This window comes from Palaemon carinicauda, chromosome 24 (assembly GCF_036898095.1).
Source record: "Palaemon carinicauda isolate YSFRI2023 chromosome 24, ASM3689809v2, whole genome shotgun sequence".
In the NCBI taxonomy this organism is placed as follows: Eukaryota; Metazoa; Arthropoda; class Malacostraca; order Decapoda; family Palaemonidae; genus Palaemon; species Palaemon carinicauda.
Window position 1 is genome coordinate 76734014 of NC_090748.1, and position 19723 is coordinate 76753736.

Sequence of the window (19723 nt, forward strand, 5' to 3'; positions counted from 1 at the left end):
CTTACTTCCTAATATTTTTTTTATTTAATAAATCTTGAACTGCTCTAATTGAAGAAAAACAAAAATCTTTATTCTGATTCTCGGCTTAATTTCTGACCTAACAAAGGAATATGGAGAAAAAAAATTAGGTAAAATTTTTGTCATTCTCAACCCTAAAACTTAGGATCTCTAACCTAATAAGCTATAGGAAAGAGTTAAAAATTCACTAATAACCTTTAAAATAAAAAATAGCGAGTTTCTCACCGTAAAAGAGGAAATTAAAAAGTTTGACAATATTGTAAAATCTGGTTTCTATCACCAAAATTCCTCTGGATTTGCACTAACCAAAATATACTTGCATTTTGTCTTTGGTATAAATTATTAGGCGATTACTTTTTAAATGCTAAAATATAGTCTAATGGCCTTAAAATTTTTTTGGTAATTTTCATTTGTTTTTCATAAATACCACTGATTTCTTAGCTCCGGGTTGTTTAGTACTTGCTGGATAATTGGTAACACTACTCCATTAGATAAATATTTGTGGTAGCTCTGGCCCTGCTGATTATCACCCAATTTCTATAACTACTACACTTGAGTTTTTTCATGTATTTTGGCAAAACATTAAATGGGTATGCTGAAGGCAATAATTTGTTCCCTAGTTTGCAATTTGGAGCATGTGATGCCCTTCATACAATTTTCAATGCTGTACAGAAATCCCTTGATTGTGATCATAAAGTTCATATGATCAGACTTGATTTTAGTACTGCCTTTGACTGTGTTCATCATGAGGCCTTTGTTTTCTAACTCTAACAGTTGGGAGTAGGTGGGTCTTTTCTTAGAATCATTGTTGTATTTTTTGTAAATATAATTCAAAGAATAGTTGTTGATGGGCACCATAGTCGGTATAGGAATGTAATATCGGGGCTCCTCAGGGTGGTGTTCTGAGACCATTACTTTTTATACTACTCTATATAGACGATATGTAGTTTGGCCTAGAAACGACAAGATAAGTTGCATATGCAGATGATGCAACTCTCTTCGCCTCAATTACTCTTATAAATTAACTCTAACTAAATTTTAGCTTAAACTCCATTTTTCTGTAAACACTTTCAAATTAGAGTAATTCACTAATTTCTGCAGTTTCTCTTCACCATCTAAAATCAGTATTTATACAAAAGCTTAGAAGGTGGGAAGGCAAAGGCCGTCTTCCCCAAACTCCTCCTGGTATCCAACCAGTCGCCTAGAAGACGTAAAGCCCTCTTAGAAGAACGAGAAAGCACTAGCTTAGTAAAGGCAGGCTTGGTAGCAGCTAAGCCTAGAGCAAACTCAGACGGAGGCGAACGAGGAGCAACAGCAACAAAATGATCTGGAAAAAGATCCTTGAAAATCATCATGATCTTCTTAAAATCCATCGAAGGTTGAACAGCCTTAGGTTCTTCTACATCTGACAAAACGTCCAAAGGATTATCATCAGGATGAGGATCAGCAACGTCCTCATCTGAAGGAACCTCGTCTGACAACTGATGAGTCTCAAGCAAGGGAAAGACCTGCCTTGGTGGCAATGCTTGACAAGCAGAGTCCACACGCACAGGAGCATCAGTAGCAGTCCAGGACGCTACGTCATGTAACTGCTTAACGGACTGACTAGCAACAACAACAGGAGCGCGAGGACGCTCGACGTCAACTCGAGACTGCCTTGACTGCCTAGACTGAGCAGTCAAAACAACTCTTGACTGCGGTGCTTGACTCTCAACGTCAAAACAAGTCAACTTAGCTGGTTGGCGAACGTCCTGAACGTCAACACGAGCATGCGGCAGCGGCTGAACGTCCACAAGCGGCTGAAAGTCAACACGGGACTGCACTGAGTGAGGCTCTACGTCACGTGACTGACGTGACTTTGTAACGTCAACGTCAACAGGACGAGCAAAGGCTCGTTTGGGCGGCTGACGGCCAGGATCTCGATCAGCTAAACGGCGAGGATCATCGTGAACCTGCTCAGCAGTATATTCCTCCATAAGAGAGGCAAGCTTATTCTGCATATCTTGCAGTATAACCCATTTAGGATCCACGGGAGTGGGTGCGGTTCGAGACGAGGGTAACGTCTGTGACTGCAAAACATTGCCTACACTAAGACTCTCGGAGCCTGTGTTACGCTTCTGTTTAGGCGGCGAGCAGTCTTCCGATGACTGCACAGGGTCAGAGCTGTCCCAATGGCTACAACCAGGACGCTGGACCTGTCCTGAAGGGACTGACTTCCGCTTTAAGGGTCTCGAAACCTTGCTCCACGGTTTCTTACGCGAGAAGCCTTCGGATGACGAGGAGAAAACCGCCTCGCTCGTCTTATGGTAGGGGCGGTCTTGACGAGACACGCCCGAAACCATAAAGGGAACGTCTGTTCGTTGGTTAAAGCCTCTCGTACCCATAAGTCCTACGACATTACTTCTCCCTGGTGCATGGGAGCTTGCAAGAGGTCTCGGACTAGGCAAACGACAGGCACGAACAGACGAACCCTCGGTCGCAACACTGATAACACTTTGCGCACTAATCACTTTATCCCCACGATTTTCTAATGTGGCACTTTAACACTTTAACTCTTTTACATCCGCCATGAGTTGATTACGGTCCGTAGCTAAAGATTCAACTCTCTCACCCAAAGCTTGAATGTCACGTAACATATCCCGCATTGATGGTTCATGAGTGCTAGTAGAAGGTTCAGGCACAACTACTACTGGGGAAGGATTAGGTTCAGGGGCATGGGAGGAGGAAAATTCTAATGATCTAGAGGAACTTCTCCTCACCCTATCTCTCTCTAGCTTACGAGAATACTTATCAAACTCTAGCCAGTCGAATCCCGAAAGTACCACGCACTCATCACACCGATCTCCTAATTGACAGGTTTTACCCCGACAATTAGAACACACAGTATGTGGGTCGAGAGAGGCCTTTGGAAGACGTTTGTTACAATCCCTAGCATTACATTTACGAAATTTAGGAATTGGAGAAGGGTCAGCCATTTTGAAAAGTCAAAGAAAGTCCAAAAACAATCCAAAGTCATCAACAATTAAATCTATCCAAAAAAGAGTTCAAGAGTTTAAATTGAAGATAAAAACACCTGCACTGCGAAAGCTCAAAACCAAAAAGAAGTACTTCACCAAGACTGTTGAAAAACTCCAGGTTAACAGCGAGTAATGGAACAACTTGTCGACAAGACCGACAGAGAAGAACTGGAGCTGTTTACATGTATATGCGGTATCTGGCCGATAGTTGGCGCTGGTGGGCACACCCGCAACCTTCATAGCGATAGCTCGCGAGTTTTTGTGTTTTTCTGTCGAGCCGCCGGAGACGTCAGCTATTATATATTCACCGGCTAAGTTTAATATTTAAAATTGTTGAAATATAAGAATTTTGCCCCACAGTTGCTATTTGAGATATGAGAAATTAATAGCCAAGACTAGGGGCCATATAGTAAAAAATCAGCAATCAAACAGCGAGTAGTTTGGTTAAACTTCAAAGGCCTTTATGGCCGGATAATAAGAACACAAGTTCCTCCTCTTACTTTTTCTTCAGCTTTTACCCAATTCAGTTTCCTAACAGCCACTAGATACACCGTCTGTGAGTTAAAAAATATCCCATGCAAAGGGTTGGGTTGAAACCTTCCAAGATGAGGTAGAGCTGAAAACATACCTTGGAAAAAGGTCAAGTTGGAATCTTCTCTTGGAAAAAAAGTAGCACTGCAAATGTCACTTGAAAATTATTGTGTTGAAACCTTACAAAGAACACAAGACTTTCTCATAAAATCAGATGATTTGCTTTCTAAATGGTCCCAAACAGAAAGTTGCATTTGAGATGAAAATAAAGTTTGTCCAGTAAACAAATAAAAAAACCAGTAATAATACAAGATAGTTTAAAATAAAAGCATAAGAAAAGAGCAAGAAATATATTTAAAGGTCAGCAAAACCCACACACATTGGAATAGAATTCTTTCAAAATATAATATAAATCAAAGCCATGAGCCTCATTCATTTAATATGAGTTAAGAAAACGAGGATATAAAATATTCAGAAGATTGAAATTTGATAAAAAAAATGGATTATTCCAAATCTAATCTTTCTGTATAATAATTTACAACAAAAGGAGCAGATTGCAATTCTAAGTGTAACAGCTAAATAATGTTTGAAGAATGGCCAACAAAGTATTGAATGGCAATACCAGCATACAGTTACACTTACATCCTACAATTTATGTTACCATTTTACAAGTGTTACTTCTAGCAAAAAATTATAAGAATACCATAAAATCTAGTTTTTATTGTGTATGATTATTTGAATTTTATGGCAAGGATTTCAAAATTATAAATACAAATTTGATTTTAAATACTGTTACTTAATAAGAATAAGTTTTCAAGTATTATTAATAAAACCTAGAATATTAAATAATTCCCAATAAATTTTGACATACCTGTACAACAGGGAGGTCCTTTATACTATCATTAGCAGATGAACTTGAATGTGGGGCCCCTGAGTGACTAGACATATTAGAAACTTGTGAAACGGAAGCAGAACACACTCGCTCTGAGTGATCTCTTCGAGTTTCAGGCACCACCTTTGTAGGATCAACAGTTGCTGTGCCTGGAGCTGAGCTATTACTTGGAACTGCCCCACTCCCGGCTGAAGGTGCTGGACCACTGGTTGTTCCTTCTCCTTGCTGACCAAATCCTTTCCGTTTTACAGCCCTGTTGATTAAAATAAACATACAACAAGAAATCTTAAGCAAATAAGGCAATATCTAAAGCATCACTAATCAATTGTAAAAAGTAATGGGAAAATTGCTTAAATCCCATCCCTCCCTATCCAAATTCTACTCATACTGCAAAGAGTTATTAATTTAAAGTTATAATATACTCATGCTGGTGTCAAAACAATTATAACCAGTAAAAATATACTTATTTTACTTTTTTTAGTGTTTTATATTAATCTCTCTTCACAACTAAAAGGTCTCCTGCAACACGAGACTTGTAACATGAGTGGTATCTGTTCATGTTAAACGCTTCCCTTATCTGAAGTCTTTGTATCCTTTTCACTAACTTTATCACACATTTATGGACAATTAGATGGTCTTTGTAATACACTCATAGCCTAAAATTATTAAGAAAATAGGAGTTATAAGATTATAACAATGGAAAATGTGATACAAAAAACTAAACATCAGGCTGTCAAGAAAGCTGGGGAGAGTAGGCTAATTATACCATACGAATCAAAACTGTTGAAGGTGAAATTGAACATAAAATTATCCCTTATTATATTAATGCTATCATTAAGAATAGTTGGTAACTAATTATAACTTGATTCCTGTTATTTAGTTTTACCATAGACGAAGATTCCTCACTTCACTAGAGACACGTGATATGATTTGGTGCAAGTTGGTGCACAGGTAGCATTGTCTTCAGCTGTATTGACGGTTCTCGATGATGATACGTCATTGATAGTCAGACTATTTCACCACTGGAGGTGCTGTGTCGAGTTCAATAGCACCTGAACTCGAAGGTCTCCCTTATACAAACTGAGTCATTACATTGCATGTTAATACACTGGTCCTAGAGAAAGGGAGAAAATATTTCTTTGGCATTTATGTTGTATTGGATTCCCTGTTCTAACCTTTTACTGATGAGTCCTTGGAGACCACACAGCACATCCCTAGAAATAGGTTTGTCCTTTGTCAAAAGCACTTTTTCTCAGGAACATGAATATGGATATTCTGATCTCATGTTGCTTGAGCATAAAGGAGAGTTTTCCCCCTGCAATCCACAAGTGTCAAGACTCCCTTCCCTGAGCATTAGTAATTAGGAATTAACTAATGGCTTTCCTCATGGGAAATTGGCTAAATGATCCTTATCCCAAAGATTTAAACTAAAACTTCAATTACAATTCATTCAACATATGTCATGCTCCCTCCTAACAGTTTTGTTTAGTCACAGCTCTACAGGTTTCTGTCAATCATTTTCCTCCTCTGTTTGAATTACCCTACATAAGGTAACAGCTGAGTAGCATTTGGATGACTGGTTAGATACTTTAATGTTTCATATGCCATTTCAACTTACTTGGAAGTTTTTCATCTTTAAATTCAGATTTTCCTTTCAAGTGAAAATTTTTTCCCTGTTCTTGCACTTGAAAATTAATTTATTAGAATACAGTACAGTACTAAATTTGCCTTATGGGGTAAGAACTTGAGATGAAATTTATGTGGACCAGACTGTTCTGTCAGAGCACGCAATATTTTTTCCTAGTCTTCGATCCTTGATTGCTTTTACTATATCCCCCATTTCAATGGCAGCCTGATAACTTTAAATTAAGACCCCTTAACAACATTTGAGTTTTAGTACAGATATTCATTAAGTCTAAGGCAAAAAAAGGTAAAAATTTCCTGTCTTCATGACAGTTGGTCTGATTTTCTTCAGAAAATATGAAGTCGATATTCATTTAAAGATCTTGTCAATTCATGGTCTTTTCTATAACTACTGGAATTGGATTGCTGATCTTTTTAAACCAACCATAGGGAAACCATGTGTTGCTTGGATTTAGCAACTTCAATTTATGCATTGATCATTAATACACTTGCACTAAAGCAGATTTACAAGAGCAAAGCCTTTTCAACCAAAATCACTTCTGGGACTGAAATCTCATCAAACTTTTCAAGTTTTTATTTGATTCAAGCAACCAAAAAAACCCTCTACTGTGTTTTACTTCTTTCTACTACAAAACTTTGATATTATTCTTGTAGGATAAATTATCGGTTTCTCATCACCTTCCAAATTGCTCCCATTCTTAAATTATCATGAGATTCAAGATTTATTCTCTTTGCTTGTGCATGATATCTTTGCTTCATGCAACATCTACCTCAATAAAGTAATACTTGACTTTGGGCCACCACATCAAGAAGACAACTATTTCTTTCCTACCATTAGTGCTAACAAGGTCATCCTTATTATCTTCGAACCTAAGAATTTTTTTTCATAAGCTATTTCTTTGGCTATTCACCCTACTCATCTATCATGGCCATCGAAATTTGAATATTTTTTAAGGCGTTGATACATATATTGTTTAACTTTTAAACAAGGTACAGTCATACTCTTGACAACCTGTTTCCTTTAATCCTTGGGATTCTTACAACAATCTTCCCATGGAGTTCCTTTGACAATTCAGGCGCACCTTACCCAAAAAAAGGAACCAGAGGCTAAAGGGGTTGCATCCATCATAGATTGTTATGCACTCTAATTCTCAGAGAAGATGTGATGTTTGTCTTTTTAGATCAAATTTTTCATCACACATCTGTCATCTTAGACTCACTGGCTTCCTCCAACTCATGGGTCCGTCACAGCACTTTCTGACTGTGGCACAGAAAATATGATTCAGGGACTATGTTCTTTTACTACCTTTCCATAACCACCCAATCATCATATCTTTCATTTACATGGGGATTAAAGTAGATTTAAACACAAGAATTCCTAAAACATCTTGCTTTGAAAAAAATGCACCATGTTACACCATTATTGCAAACCAAGTAACCAAACAGCAACTTTAGAGAGATGCAAGGTGTACTAGGAATACCTGTGTTTAACTGTACATTGGTTTCTCCTATTTCACACGAATATACTAATTTGATAAACCGAATTTGTACTATATTTCTTATTATATTTCATAGATAAACAATTATCAGAAAGTAAGAGAATACAAACAGAAACAATTAGTAATCATCTTTTTTATGATGAAATTGTTATCTTTCCTTTCTTAGTGAAATAAACAAAACTCACCTGAGTGCAACATTTTCCAAACCAGCTTCAAACATAATAAAACCCATTCGATCATCTTCCATAACTGGGGTCCCAGCTGCACCACTTCCCTCTCCATCATCCCCTCCACCTCTTGGACATCGTTTAAATGTAAAAAGTACCTTAAGGAGAAAAATAAACTTTATAAATGTATTCTTCAATACAAAACCATACTTTAACATAGACCCAGTGTGATTTGAGTACAAAGCACAAACAAGCTATGTTAAGGTGATGGATTTACAATGAGACAAACAATTTAAAATTCCATTCACAAGTATAGCTTGACAAATTTGGAAGTACTATGACATGTATTTTTCCTAATTATACAAACCTGTAGCTATTTATAGGGATTGTCTTTTGGCTAAGCTGGAAGACTAGCCATAAAGACTCTTAAGCAGGGTGCAATTACCGACCCAATAGTTAGTGGAGAAGTAGTGAGGGGTAGCGGGGGTTACTGGCTACCTCTCCCAGTCACACACCAGTGTCTAACTCATTTTTATTGCATGCAGGACTTTCTAAGGGAACAGGTGATGGCGGGACAATTTGTATAAATAGCTACAGGTTTGTATCGATAGGATAATACAAATTACTTCTAAATTTGTCATTTGTTCTAACACTATACACAAACTCTTTGCTATTTATAGGGATGACTCACCCATTAGGAGGGTGGAAGTCCAAACCAACAAGCTTGGCATTTGACTCAGAATTTTCTCATACAGGCTTGGCATGTAACTGAGAGAAACCTTGATACCTCGCTAAAACTTTTGGGCAATGTACGGATAGCGGCCTGAGCAGCCAGTTTCTTGTGATACTAGCAATATGACTGTCTAGGTAAAATTGCTCCGAGATCAATAAGAATCTTTAGTATCAAACATAGATGTTACCCAATACCCACCTCGTAAGGGGTATGGGGACGTAACAACTATTATTTCTATACAGTACTTAGTTATACAAGGGAAATGGTTATTAACAGCAGATAGATAAAGTCAGCTTGCAGAAGACCCATGAGTGCTGTTCCCCAAGAGAGGAGATGATGAAAAAAAAAAAAAAAGAGCCAATCCTTCTTTCACATTCATCCCAGACTAGTCCCAGGTAACCTATGCCCTCAACTATCTGCTACTTGTCCATCCAGGAGCCTGAGGCATATCAAACCACTTGTTGGGCAGCCACCACAGGACCAATGGAGAACTTCTCCCATGTTCCTCTGGGGTACGTCTTGCAGGTATTGGGTGGAGAAGGTTGTCTGATGCTTCCACACACCCGCTTGCAGTACCTGCGTCACAGAGTAGTTTATCTTAAAAGTTAAGGACATACTGATGCCCCTAACATCATGAGCTCTAGGTCGATGAGCAGGAGGGGGGTTGGGATTTAATGCACGGTCTATGACCCTGCGAATCCAAGCTGAAATGGTGTTCTTCGTGATCCTCCTCTTGACCTTCTCCATGCTGATGAAGAGTGTTGACACTCGGGGGCGAGCTGCTGCTGTGCATTTCAGGTAATACTTCAAACTCCTCAGTTACAGAACAAGGACTTCCAATCTGGAAGGGCCCGATTCTAGGATCCACTTCTCCAAGATTTTGAGACTTACAATAAAATCAGGGAAGAAGCCGAGTGTTACTTCCCCCCATCCTCTTGAACGGGTGACGTCGTAAGAAAGACCATACAGTTCACCAACTTTTGACGGAAGCCAAAGCGAGCAGAAATACCACTTCAAAGTGATAGTGATCTGTTGCCTGGCATAATGGTTCATAAGAAGCACCCATCAGAGACCAAAGGACACAAACCCCATTCCAAGAAGGAGGTCTAACTTCCAACCGGTGGCAATTAATCTCATAACTTCATATGAGGAGAGACAACTCCAACAAAGAGGAAATATCAACTCCTTTCAGTATAAAGGCGATGCTCAAGACTGAGCAATAGCCTTTTACCGCCAAGACCGAATGAAGCCTTTCTTCCCGAAGGAACATGAGGAACTACGCTATTACTATCATTATCATTATCATTATCATTATCATTATCATTATTATTATTATTATTATTATTATCATTATTAGCTAAGCTACAAACATAGTTAGAAAAGCAAGATGCTATAAGCCAAAGGGCTCCACCATGGAAAAATAACCCAGTGAGGAAAGGAAATGAGGAAATAAATAAACAATATGAGAAATAATGAACAATTAAAATAAAATATTTCAATTACAGTAACAACATAAATAACAGATATTTCACATATAAACTATAAAAAGACTTATGTCAGCCTGTTCAACATAAAAACATTTGCTGCAAGTTTGAACTTTTGAAGTTCTACCAATTCAACCACCTGACTAGGAAGATCATTCAACAACTTGGTCACAGCTGGATTAAAACTGATGGAGAAGGCCTGAATATTAAAATTAACTGCATGCCTGGTATTATGAACAGGATGGAACTGTACAGGAAGATCTGAATGTAAGGGATGATCAAAATTAAGAAAAATCTTATGCAGCATGCATAACGAACTAATTGAACGACAGTGCCAGAGATTAATATCTAGATCAGGAATGAGAAATTTAATAGACCGTAATTTTCTGTCCAACAAATTAAGAGGAGAATCAGCACCTGAAGAACAGACAGGAGAACAATACTCAAAATAAGGTAGAATGAAAGAATTAAAACACTTCTTCAGAATAGATTGATCACTGAAAATTTTGTAAGACTTTCAATAAGCCAATTTTTTGTGCAATTGAAGAAGACACAGACCTAATGTGTTTCTCAAAAGTAAATTTGCAATAGCACACTGGCAAGTAACGATCACGCTTAGGAGACTAGTGGGAAGGAGTCCGATGAACTAGAATTGACAATCACAAGCTGGCGATTGGCTAGCAGGTGCATCGGCAAGTTGGAGGGCGACGCTTTGGCAAGCAGGGAGCAGCGCGCTGGTGATTGACGAGCTAGATATCGCAGTGCTGGCGATCGGCGAGCTGGCGAACTGCAAGTTGGCGACCAGCCAGTTGAAGATCAGCGAACTGATGAGTTGGGGAACGTCTGGTAGGAGACCGTCTAGCAGGTGAACAGCAGGCTGGCGAACGATGCACTGAGGTGTAATGATCACGAGGTGACGAGTGATTGCACACCAGGGAAAAGCACACTGTAATAGAACGTCCAAGGGCTGGTGAACGACGAGCACGCGAGTGACGATCACGAGCTGGCGAACGGCGATCAGGAGAGTGACGATCACGAGCTGGCGCATGACGATCAAGAGAAGATGAGTGACGATCACGAGCTGGTGTGTGACGATCACGAGCTGGAGTGTGACGATCACGAGCAGGAGAGTCGTGAGACGATCGTGTATCCCTTGAGGTAGAGTGCTGTTTCGTGATGTCAGGCGTGGGTGAACGTCTGGATGGGCGAAGGGGACTGCGGTACCTATAACACGAGTAGAGCCTGTGGTGGCAAGAGCTTTCATTGTCAGCAGCAGGTTGGTGTTGGGGTAGTGAGCGGTCTCGTTGGTGGCAATCCTCGGAAGGAGAGTCACACTGCGCGAGTCTAGCAGGAACAGGAGAGAGCGAAAAATGGGCCTCGCAGACAGCAAGGGAGTCGACTACAACACTCGTGGGCAAAAGAACTTCAACATCGGAGGACACCAAAGTAGGTCTCCTCTGACAACCCCCGTGCTGAAGAACCTCTATTAACATGTCCTTCAGAGGCAGGTTTGCAACCTCCAGCAACAGCCAAATCTGTAAAATTTCAGACAAAGAAAAGGACTCACCCGGGGTGGGTAAAGTTGCTTCTCTGGGGGAAGCAGCTTCATACCTGGAACCCTGGGGTTGGTCTAGTGTTAGCTGGTCAACACTCCTACTCGACCAATCCTCGGAAGAGACCGAGCAAACAAGAGCTTCGGGAAGAGATCGAGGGGTCAAGGAAGAGCTCCAAGGTTTCTTCGACCTTGAGAAGGACCCCAAAGGCGAGGAATCTCTCCTGGACTTCTCCTTGTGCCGGCATCCAAATCTCTCCCACTGGGAGGAAGACTACTTCCGGCGCTACTCACAGGTGTTATCCTGATCACAGCACCATCCTCGGAAGAGCACATAAAGCTACCACTGGAGCGTCCTTCAGTCCCTGGGCAAGTCCGCATGATAGATGCTAGGAAGGGGAAAACACACCCACCTGAAGAGAAAATGAAAAAAATATCAATATAATGGCAAGTGTTAGGAAGGCAGAGAAAGGAGATGTCCATTCTTGGCAAAGCCAAAAGAAAAAGCAAGTTAGACATAGTTCCACTCTGCTTGAAAGTCTTTAAGGCTAGTTTTCCAGCTTTGCCGAAAGACAATTCCTATAAATAGCAAAGAGTTTGTATTTAGTGTCAGACCAACTGGAAATTTAACATGTAAATCAATCAAATACATACAGAACTAATCTTACAGTACTACAGTAATGACAATTTCAGTGAACTGCTTACTCCACATACAAATATGTAATGATAAGTAAAGTGTGTCTATGTAAAGAACTTTAATACAAAGAGAGAGAGAGAGAGAGAGAGAGAGAGAGAGAGAGAGAGAGAGAGAGAGAGAGAGAGAGAGAGAGAGAGTGTGTGTGTGTGTAATCATAAATAGACAGTACTGTAAGTGAGAAGAAAATATCATACCTTGAAAAGAACATATCATACCTTGGATCTATGGTTTGGTACTGCCGTTATACTGGCATCTTTCAAAAGGACACTTTCATTCTTCAACCGTCGCAGCTGCACGTGCATTTTGTTCACATCTACCGATACCATGTTCTCCTCTTGTTGTCGTTCTGATGTTTCAACATATACAGGCTCTGCTAGGATGTCTACCGTGTGCCTTGCTTTTGATTTACTCTGCAAAGACCACCATATCTACCAATTTAAGTTGGAGATTGTGAACTAAACAGGAAAAGCACAACAAAACTTAGAAGATAAAAAAATTGTAGAAACAAACAAAATGTCAAATATAGCCTAATTTATAACTAAAAAGATAAAACGAATATGTTTAATAATTAAATTTCATTTCATTCTTACCTTCTTTTGCATCACAGGATCATGTGGATTTCTCATATACATTTGGACTGATTTTTTTGATTGGTGGCCTGAATAAAACTGCAAACTGACATTATCCAGGCACACAGAGAAAAGAGATACACAAGTCAAATCTCTGATGTTATCAAGAGCAGAGAAGGATATTACTTCCTCAACAACTGAGGCTTGCAGTAAAGTAATGTTGACCTGTGAAGAGAAAAAAGATTATAAAACCATATCTTGATTAATCTGTAATTCAACACAAGATTATCCAAATACTCGTCTTACTTAACCAAACACTTTACTATCCCATTAAAATCAAAATTAAAGTTAAATTTCCTTTACTAAAACCTGAAAAAAAAATATCTAAAAAATAACTTGAGAAGCACTCTGAGTGCAGACCTCCACCACAGCAGCTTACTTCGGTCGACCTTTTACTTGACCTTGACCTTTGACCTAGAACTTTCAAAATTGAATCACTTCCACATCTCAACATAACAACTAATTCATGAAAGTTTCACTACTCTATGAGTAAAATTGTGACCTGGGAGTTGCTTACAAACAAATAGATAATAAGGGGCTAAAACATAATCTCCTCCAAACTTTGTTGGCATTGGTAATAATTTCAATAACATTTGTAGAAATTCATGCATTACTCACTTTTCAAATAAAAAGCTTTGGACAAAATAACTTTCATGACATTTGTAACACACACATTTTAAGCGCAATTTCTACATTTTCTACTATACAACCCTGAGTCTTAAAATAGGGGTATATTTCAAACAGAATTTAACAACAAAGAAATGGCCTCTGAATCATTAACAAGGTAGTTAACTATGTCATGTGGTACAATGGGGAACTACTCCCTGCCTGCCTGTCACAGATTATCTACTTTTTTCCTTAGCCCTATGGTTGAGAATGGTGGTTGGGGTGAGAAATTTAAATTAAAAGCCTCAGGCTTGCATAACTATTAGAAACACAAATTACTTTTAAAATCTGTTAGTTGTCCCTATGAGTATCTTTAAAATTGGGAGATTCACTCATTAGTAGGGAAGGAAACAAATCCAAAATGGATGGTCATTTTTTCCTAGACATATCATCGTTTCTGGTTCCATAAAGGAGCAAGGAAGGCGACTACAACAACCTCCTAGCAGCTAATCATAGTGATGTAGAAACTGTTGGGCTCAGCCTAATAGAGATGAAGTCAGCAGTCAAACCAGGAACACCAAGAGCAATGTTATTTATAAACGGAACCATGGTCTCCCTTGGCAGACATAGTCTGCAAGATTGGCACTCTGTCATGTAACTTATGGGCACCAGATGACAGACCAATGTGTAATGGTAATGGTAAAGAGCCTGCATTCTACCTATTTTCTTCATGTTAAATGTGTTACCTGAGACAAGATACATACAAAGTACCTTAAGGGAGCTGGTAATCTTATACAATTACCGAGCAGCCAATTCAGAATTCAAGGAAAGGGGCCCAAAGGAATATGGGTATCGTCCATAGGGTACAGAGAGGCATAGCTGTTCCAAAAGCTTCAGACTCAACTTTCAACTCTAAGATGGCTACTGACATAGCTACGTACACACTGATCAAAGCAGCATCTGAAAGAAGCAAGCTCACCAAACCAGAATGAAAAAAGTCTGAACACTTCCTTTTTGTTCCTGCAGGGGCAAATGAGAAGACTGCAATGATCCCGAGTGAGGTGTCAAGTCATCCTCAAGGAGTACCAATAGCAAAATTTTTAGCATTATAAAAAGAGACAACTTGCTCAGAAGGTTCAGTTCTAGCTTTACCAACCTACCTTCCTTCTTCCTCTGATAATGGCTTATATCTACCAACACTCAGGGGACAATTTCAATACCAACCTTCTCAGGCTGGTGTCCTGGGTCAATCTGGATACTTTCACCGAAAGATAAATGGGAAGAGGCTGAACAAGGGAGGTAATGGTTCTGGTTCCTTTCAAGAAGCAGAACGAGGGATTTTTCAGTTCTGAATCTTTTAAGGATACAAAATAAGGGACCGTGCTACTTGATACCATCTGGTATAGATATTCCTTGGGGACACAATATAGTCTTTAACTGTCTCAATCAAAACCCCAACATAGAAAAAAAAGTTTTTTTGGATAAAATCTAGGAGCTCTGATCCTTTGTTTGCATAATACTGGGAAATATTTCTTCCTAAAGTTCCTGGGAGAACATTTCAGTGTCCTTAAGAAAACCTTGATCAAGAGAAGAATATGTCCAAGGTTACAGCATGAAAATGAATGAAAAATTAGAATGGCAGCTGTTTAGAGAAGAAGCTATTAATTCATGTGTTCATTTCAACATCACCTCTTTCCAGCAGGAACAAAGAGCTTCACATATTGAATAGCAAAATTTGTACTTAATTTCTCATTGTTCCGTCACTCTATACAAACCCTTGCTATTTATAGGGGATATTACTTTCGGCGTAGCTGAAAGACAAACCATAAGACTTTTAGCATGGGATAACTACCTCAACTGCTAGTTATCGTGAGGGGTAGGGGGTATCCAGCTACCCCGCTCAATTACACACCTGGGCTGAGCACCCACTTTGCTTTTGGCTCGGGTAGAGTTTGGAAGTTGCCGCTCTCTCCCTCCTTAATTTGCCATTTGATATTTGTTGATTTTTAAATATCTACTATTTCCACTTTAATATCTTGTTCTTTTCATTGTGTGTGTGTGTGTGTGGTCTTCTGTCAACCTCATGCGCACATGTCCAGGGCTTGAGGGCCGCTACTGCAGTACCTTTATGTCCGCCCTTGAGATGGACCCGCACCACTTTTGTCCACCGGCCAACATTTGTTTCGAATGCTGGAAGTGGTCTGCTTCCCCGTGGGAGAGGTTTGGGCATAGGCAAAAAATCCCACCTGAAGCTGCTTCTCTATCAATCTTCCCTGGGGAACAGCCGAGTAGCAGCACAGGCCATTTAACCACGGGTCAACTTTGGGGATCAAGGGATGGTACTGTTTTCTATGGAGAAACGATTCCGTCCCTTCTCCCAGAGTGTGCCTGCGGTTTCTTTAATCTTTTCCAGATGTGGCACTCACTGGGTTTTGCTGGTTACCCATCAAAGGAGGTTCTGGATGAGCTCCTTCAACTGAGTGCCAAGAAGAAGCTTACACCAACTTCCTCGGAGGTGGATCCTTCCCAGTTGGGTGCAACTTGCTGTTGCCTTTAGTTGCTAACGCCAATGATGTCACTCTCTTTCCCGCTGAGTCGACCCTTCTGTCAGGGGGAGAGCAAAATCTGAGGCAGGTTTTTCCTTCGGTGACCATCTCTCGTCCGCGAGTGAGATCCCTCGGAGAAACCAAGCAAGCTCCCATTTCGGAGGAACCTACTAGACGTTCACCTTCGGGGGTTGTCTGGTGGAGGAATTTTTAACTCCTCGTCAGCCCGGGGAATTCTCCCACCCCTGCAGTAAGGAGATGCCTATTCAGGCCTGCAAAGAACTAAAACCCCAAGCCTCTGGGCTCTCATCACGATGTTCCCTCGGGTTCTGATCACGCTAAGCCTTCTGGCTCCCGTCACGCTGAGCCTTCGGGTTCTCATCACACGTCAGCTGTTCGCCAGTCGTCAGCTACACGTGACTCGCCAACTGCTTGCCATGCATCACCTGTGCGTGAATCGTCAGCTGCTCTCTTTTTGGCAGCTATACGTGACTCATTAGCTGTTTGCTATGCAACAGCTTTGCATGATTCCCCAGCTGTTAGTCTTTTGACAGCTGCGCATAGTTTGCTAGCTGCTCACTACTCACCAGCTGTTTGCTACACGTTAGCTACTTGTGACTCAGCACCATCTCGTCACTCATCTTTAGATGAGCTATTGTCACCTCCCCATCAGGTGATGAGTGATCATCTCTCGCCTCAGAGAGAGACCTTCACTCGAGGCATGACAATCTGCGGGATCATCAGACATGTGAGTCACTTGCCCGAACGAGCCCCTTGGGTTCATGGGATTCCACTTTCCTGTTAAGTGCCAGCGTCTCTCTCTGAGAGTTTACAAGTTTCGCTCTCGGAACTTGCCTGTTGGGCCTTTGCCAAGGCGCCACTCGCCACTTCGTCACTCGCCCTCGTATCAGTCTCCAAGACCAACTGCTTCAGTCCCCTCGCAAGATTGCGAGCGCCTATCACCAAGGGATCGTCACCCATCAGGAGATCAGCTTGCCCCACGTGAGCAACGTGGTGACAATTCTCATTACGAGTGGACCCAGGGTGAACAACCAAATGAGGCCAAGAATCAGACCACTGCTTCAAGGGATCAGCGCCCGGCAAAACTTCCCGCGGTTAAACCGGTGCCCCACTGACCAGGTAAGGAAGCTAACTCTTCTTTTCAGGTTCCCGGACCTAGGGCTTCTGGTAAGCCAAGGGATCCTATTGCCAACTCCACATGTGGTAAGGACACCTCATGGTTGAGCGCACTATTTAGTGTAGTTCGACAAGCAGTGACGGGAGCCCTTCCCCATTCTCAGTCCATGGAAGACACCCTAAGGATTCTTCTCTTGGCTTCTCTTCTCCACCAGACTGTAGGAGGAGTTCCAAAGAGTCGACTTTGGTAGGACCAGCTTCCAAGTACAGACCTCTCTCACCCTGGATAAAAAATCGGGTAGAGAAATTATATTTTCATTAATAAAATAAATTTTTGAACATACTTACCCGCTAGTTATATATATAGCTTACGTCCCTGACGTCAACGGCAGAAAATTCGAAACTCGCGCCAACCGCCAGTTGGATAGCCAGGTGTACCACCCCTGCACCCTAGTGAGGTACCTGGGAACCATTCCAGTGACCCTCATATATTCCATGCCTCTAGTCTCTAGAGGGGAGGAGGGTGGGACTAAAATTATATATAACTACCGGGTAAGTATGTTCAAAAATTTATTTTATTAATGAAAATATCATTTTTAAACACAAGACTTACCCGGTAGTTATATACAGTATATAGCTGATTAACACCTTTGGTGGAGGGTTAGAGACAGCTAGCATATCTGGAATTCTACTTAAGAGTTAATTAAAACAAAACTTAAGGGTTCGTACCTGATAAGGAAGCTGACTTCAATGATACTCTGCCTCATTATGTCTGCTAGCCTTATGAGATCCAGCGATCCTCCCAGGGGGCTGAAGATCTCGAAGGGACTGTCAAACCGGTGTCAAAACCTCATCATGACAGAACCTCCTCCAGTAACCAATTCTGGGTGCTCTCAAGGCACAAACATGACCACCTGACAAAATCAATGATTGTGGAAGACTGACACAATCTCCACAAACAACCATAAAAACAATTAAAAGTACCAAGAGAAGAAAAGGTTATTGGGATTATGGGAACATAGTGGTGGATCCTTCACCCACTATTGCACTCGCTGCTACGAATGGATCCAGAGTGAAACAGTCCTCATAACAAGTCTGAACACCTTTCAAATAATACGACGCGAACACGGATTTGCTCCTCCAGAAGGTCGTGTCCATTATGCTTTGTAGAGATCTGTTCTGCCTGAATGCTGCCGACGTTGCCACCGCTCTGACCTCATGAGACTTGACCTTTAAAAGTCCAAGGTCTGATTCATTACAATGAATATGAGCTTCCTTAATTAAAAGCCTGACGAAATAAGACAAGGCATTTTTAGACATCTGTAAAGAGGGCTTCTTTACTGAACACCGCAAAGATTCAGACTTGCCTCGTAAATCTCTTGTTCTCTCCAAGTAGCATCTTAGAGCTCTAACTGGGCACAAGATTCTTTCTATCTTTCTACCTCATCTCCAACCAGATCCGCAAGATTTGGAATCTAGAATGCTTTGGGCCAAGGTTGAGAAGGGCGTTCGTTTTTGGCAAGAAAGCCTAACTGCAAGGAACAGACAGCTTTGCCATTACGAAATCCAACGTTTTTGCTAAACGCATGAATCTCGCTCACTCTTTTTGCTGTCGCAAGACTGACCAAAAATAAAGTCTTCATAGTGAGGTCTTTCAAGGTAGTTGAACCCAGCGGCTCAAACCTGTCGCTCATGAGATACTTCAAAACAATATCCAGATTCCAGGCTGGAGAATCTTGGTTCCGTCGTTTTGAAGTCTCGAAAGACTTGAGAAGCTCTTGCAGATCCTTATTGCCAGAGAGGTCAAGGTTTCTATGCCTAAACACAGTAGCTAACATACTCCTATAGCTTTTGATAGTAGAGGAGGAGAAATTGCACTTCCTTCAAAGATAAAGCAGGAAATCTGCAATTTGAGCTACAGAGGTACTGGATGAGGAAAGAGAGTTGACTCTACACCACTCTCTGAAAACCTTCCACTTAGATTGATAGACCTTGATGGTTGAAGTCCTTCTTGCTCTCGCAATAGCCTGAGCTGCCTCCTTCGAAAAACCTCTAGATCTAGCGAGTCTCTCGATAGTCTGAAGGCAGTCAGCAGAAGAGCGTGGAGATTTTGATGCAATCTTTCCAAGTGGGGTTGTCTGAGAAGATCTGCTCTTAGAGGAAGAATTCTTGGGGTGTCTATCACCCATTCCAGTACCTCTGTGAACCATTCTCTTGACGGCCAATAGGGAGCCACAAGGGTCATCCTGGTTCTTTTGGATGTCACAAATTTCTGTATTTCTCTGTACAGGATCTTGTAAGGAGGGAATGCATAGAGATCTAGATTGGACCAGTCCAATGGAAAAGCGTCTATGTGGACTGCTTCTGGATCTGGAACAGGGGAGCAATATGCCTCCAACCTCTTCGTCTTTGAGGTTGCGAAGAGGTCTATGCAAAGACGACCCCAAAGACGCCACAGGCTCTTGCACACCTGAAGGTTGAGGGTCCACTCTGTTGGAAGGATCTGATTCCATCTGCTGAGACTGTCTGCCATAACGTTTTTCTCCCCTTGAATGAAACGCGTGAGAAGAA

General features: G+C 41.0%; 1 protein-coding gene across 1 annotated transcript in view; it reads right to left on the minus strand.

The window, feature by feature from the left end:
• The window catches only part of tweek (transmembrane protein KIAA1109 homolog tweek), a 789520-nt gene that overhangs the window by 408640 nt on the left and 361157 nt on the right, over nucleotides 1-19723 (minus strand). Inside the window, 4 exon segments of the mRNA XM_068348609.1 lie at nucleotides 4438-4711; nucleotides 7787-7926; nucleotides 12450-12644; nucleotides 12825-13028. Of these exon segments, the coding sequence (XP_068204710.1) occupies nucleotides 4438-4711; nucleotides 7787-7926; nucleotides 12450-12644; nucleotides 12825-13028 (813 nt within the window).